The sequence below is a fragment of the Antrostomus carolinensis genome, unplaced genomic scaffold (genome assembly GCF_000700745.2).
Source record: "Antrostomus carolinensis isolate BGI_N321 unplaced genomic scaffold, ASM70074v2 Scaffold56159, whole genome shotgun sequence".
Classification (NCBI taxonomy): domain Eukaryota; kingdom Metazoa; phylum Chordata; class Aves; order Caprimulgiformes; family Caprimulgidae; genus Antrostomus; species Antrostomus carolinensis.
In genome coordinates, this window is record NW_010337566.1 from 1,499 (window position 1) to 5,178 (window position 3,680).

At 43.8% G+C, this 3,680-nt stretch overlaps 1 protein-coding gene across 1 annotated transcript; it reads right to left on the bottom strand.

Moving 5' to 3' along the window:
• Positions 1-253: 253 nt before the first annotated feature.
• On the bottom strand, positions 254-3,040 carry NDUFB8 (NADH:ubiquinone oxidoreductase subunit B8; the record flags this gene model as incomplete). Its single annotated transcript, XM_010175190.1, has 3 exons — positions 254-486; positions 1,189-1,344; positions 2,941-3,040. Coding segments are annotated over 3 exons (349 nt in total), but the record flags the coding sequence as incomplete, so codon positions are not given.
• Positions 3,041-3,680: the final 640 nt, after the last annotated feature.

A 3,680-nucleotide genomic window follows, 5' to 3' on the forward strand; every position in this document is an offset into this window, starting at 1 on the left:
TAGGTGATGACACTGGTTCAATTCTAAACAGCACCTGAAGTAACCACTTGGTAACAGGCAGAATCTCCTACATAAACAGGTTTAGCTAAGAGATGTTTGTGCACAAGGTACATAAACTAGCAGCAGTCCTAGGACTGCACTCAGGACTTTGCCCCTCAGATAATAATAGCCTGTTTAGAAAAACAGCAAATGTCATTCAATGTCATTGGCCATTGTTCAGCCTTCTCAAGCCCACAGGAGACAACCAGCATAGTAGATACCATCAATGTATTTCACTGCATTTAGGGGCTGAACATTGAAGAACAAGCGTTAACATATGCCACAGTGAACACTAGAGAAGATGCCACCCCCAGCAGAGCTGACACAGGAGAAACATAGCCACTTCAACCACTTTCAGATTTCATAGTGTGTCACCACTGGTGGCTCTTTGTTGGGGTCTCCTCCTCTCTCCAAATACAGGTCGTTGAAGGGATATTGCTTGGGTCCCTACAAGGGGAGAAAAAGCAGCAAATTCACCAAGCAAATTAAGGGGTAAGGAGAAAATGTCTCATCCCATCCCACCTCCACCCAAATCAGGGTTTTCATGTACGACTTACATTGCTATTTTTTATGTGCTTCAGTAGGAATATGAGAGTACAGGGAAAGTAAATTCAGAGATAGAGTCCTTGGTATAAACCCATGTCCTTTAGCAGAAACATCAAGATGGTCTTGTATTTATCTTAACCAACAGTTCATCTCACAGCATGAGGATAATATATTGTAAAAGCTTTTGTGTATTCAGACGTATTTTTCAGAAGCACATTCCAAACGATCCAGATCATGACATATAACTAAAAACACAGGGTAAGAGAAGAGATAAAGCATCTCCCTCGAGCAGAGGCACATAGGGAAGGAGAATGCCTAGACCAAAGAAGGGATACTGCAAGAAGCATAGCTTAAAATTGGTTCCCTAATTTTCAGTGAACAGGGACTGCTCATTATGAAACAGAACCTGTGAGCGGAGCCAAGCCAGTCAACAGGACAACTCAGGCCAGATGAGGCCACAGGACACCCCTTGGCCAATCCCCTGCCAGCAGCAGGGCTTTGCATTCACACATCAGTCAGCTTCAGCAAAACCACTCTTCTGGGCATTGGCAGTGACAAGAAACACAGCTACTTTTTCTCCCTTTCCCCAAGGGCATCACTCACCACAGGCCTGTAAGATGGATAGATCTCTCCAAGACCAAACATGATCAGCATGGTACTCAAAAAGATGAGGAAGTGTTTGCGCATGGTGTGCCAGGGAACTGGAGTCGGGGAAGTATCAACACGGTTCCGAAGATACATGTCAAAGTCCCAATGCATCTAAAGAACAAAGGAAAATGGCTGCACATGTACCAACAGTGCTCAAGCTGCATTTAGCAAGGGAAGAAGTGCTTTGCAGCACTCACAAAACTGTCAGAAGCTGTTTCATCTCCATCTCCCGAGCAGAGACAAAGCCACGAAGGAGGTAAGTGATTTACCTACAGTCACAGCAAGTTGTCACTTACAGTAAAACTCAGGACTCGAAATTCTATGCTACGCTTATACCAGGCAATATGCTTAATTATAGGATAGCAACAGCTTTTATTTATATACCTAGTCACTCAACCTTAGATTTGTTCCCCAGCACTGTTGAAAAGACATGGTATAAATCAGTACCCCCATTTATGGAAGTTCAGTCACATACCCAAACAGAAGTAACAGCATTATTTCAAACAAAGAAGCAACTACCTGCCACTCAGAAGCTGCTTCCTCAAAACAGGTAGAGCACTTGCTGCTGTTAATCCATGACAAGAGCAGGGCTGGTAGCAAGCTAATGCCCTTCCTGATTGAAGCAGAATGGCATTTAAGCTTCTGCCTTGAAGTATACATAGGGAAGTCCCAAGCACGTTCTGCCTACAGTCTCCTTTCATATTAATGAAAGCAGAGAACTCATTAATTTGCCACTCCAGTACTGTCTCTAGCTCCCTAGCTTTCCCCTTTGCACACAGAGCCGTTTGCTATCAAACCCAGAGAGCCAGACTGAGCAGAATTCAGTTGCCTGAACAAAGGCATCTGCTGACACCTGGAATGCACCCGTATATTCCACTTGGTCCCCCACTGCCAACCCCACGAGCAAGAAGCCTCCTGTACCGCACACCATAACAACACAGAATCACCACAGTTTTCTTCATGTGCTTCTACAGTCATTACAACATGCACTTTACTGCAGTACACATACTATGATGCTCTGGCATGTTTATACTACCTTATATTACAGACATATGCTTACAGAATCTCTACTTTTAGTAAGGAGAGCTCAAGTCAATTACTGAGCTCAGTAATCACAGTTAGATTGCAGTCATTGACAGAAAGACCAGGCACTAACTGGAAAGTTTCTCCTGACAAGGAGTTTGAGGAATTTAGATCTTGAAAGTTAACATAGGTGGTCTATTCATCCATTCCTCTTAAGGATATCTTGCAAACTTTCCTCAGTGAAAACCTCCTTATTTGTATTCTATCCCAAAACAACCTTTTAGTAACAAAGCAGTAATAGCTACTTCCATTGTACTAAAAGCACTTTACGCAAACAATGGCTTCTTTGCTAAAGGATTCTGAATTAAGCTCTCGTACTCAGTCAGATTAGGCAAAGAAAATGGATGAGACTTTCCTGTTCCTACAAATGAGCTTGAGTTTGTTAAGTCTTCCTCTTTGTATCTAGTAAGATATTAACATTCCCCAGCATTTTCAAAGTATTTACCCTGGTGGCCATAGCCCAAGTTTCCCTCCAACTGACTGTCCCTGCTTGCACAGGCAACATACACCCGCACTTGGGGATGCAATTACACAAAGAATTAAACAGAAAGCACTAGCATGATGTACATGTTAGTATTTAGTAACAGTAGCATTGCAATCATAATGAAGAGTGTGCATTCCTACCGGCTGTCCCCAGTTATGCCTCATGTCTGGCTGGTCCCACTGGTACCAGGGGTCTCTCTCATGAAGAGACTTATCAGGGAGCTTGGGATAGTCACCATACCTGTGAGAAACAGACAAAATAACAAACAGAAGAAATTTTTATTAATTTTGATACATTTTGTAGGAGACACTATTAGGATAGGCCTATGGAAATGGGAGACTTAAACATTACCTTGTTTTTATAGCTCCTATGTATATACATTTTTTTAAATACATACATGCAACTAGCACAACAATCACCACCTCGATAGCAGTCATTGTAACAACGAGCGCTCCTCAAAGTCACCTTTTCAGGCTATACTAACTGGAAGAAAATGCAAGCTTAACTGAAATACAGAACCCTAGACATCAAGCATTTTGCACATGCCAAAGTATTCCCCAACACTTAAACACCTCCTGAAATCTTTATTCCAGAGGTGCCTTTCAGTTCACCCCTCTTAGCCACACATTTCCACAGCATACAAAGTTCCTCACGCAGTATTTTATTCACACAGGCCCCCAACTCATTCCACGTGTTCCTGTTTTAAAACACGGATGTGCCCATCCAAAGCTCTAAGCTCACAGCATCTCCAGGCATTCCACAGAGACCACCGGCCCGCAGCACGGCCCCACCGAGCCCGGAGGTGCTGGCCTCGGCCTGCTCTGCGCTGCAGGGCCACGGGACCCCCCAGAGCCCGGAGGTGCTGGCCTCGGCCTGCTCT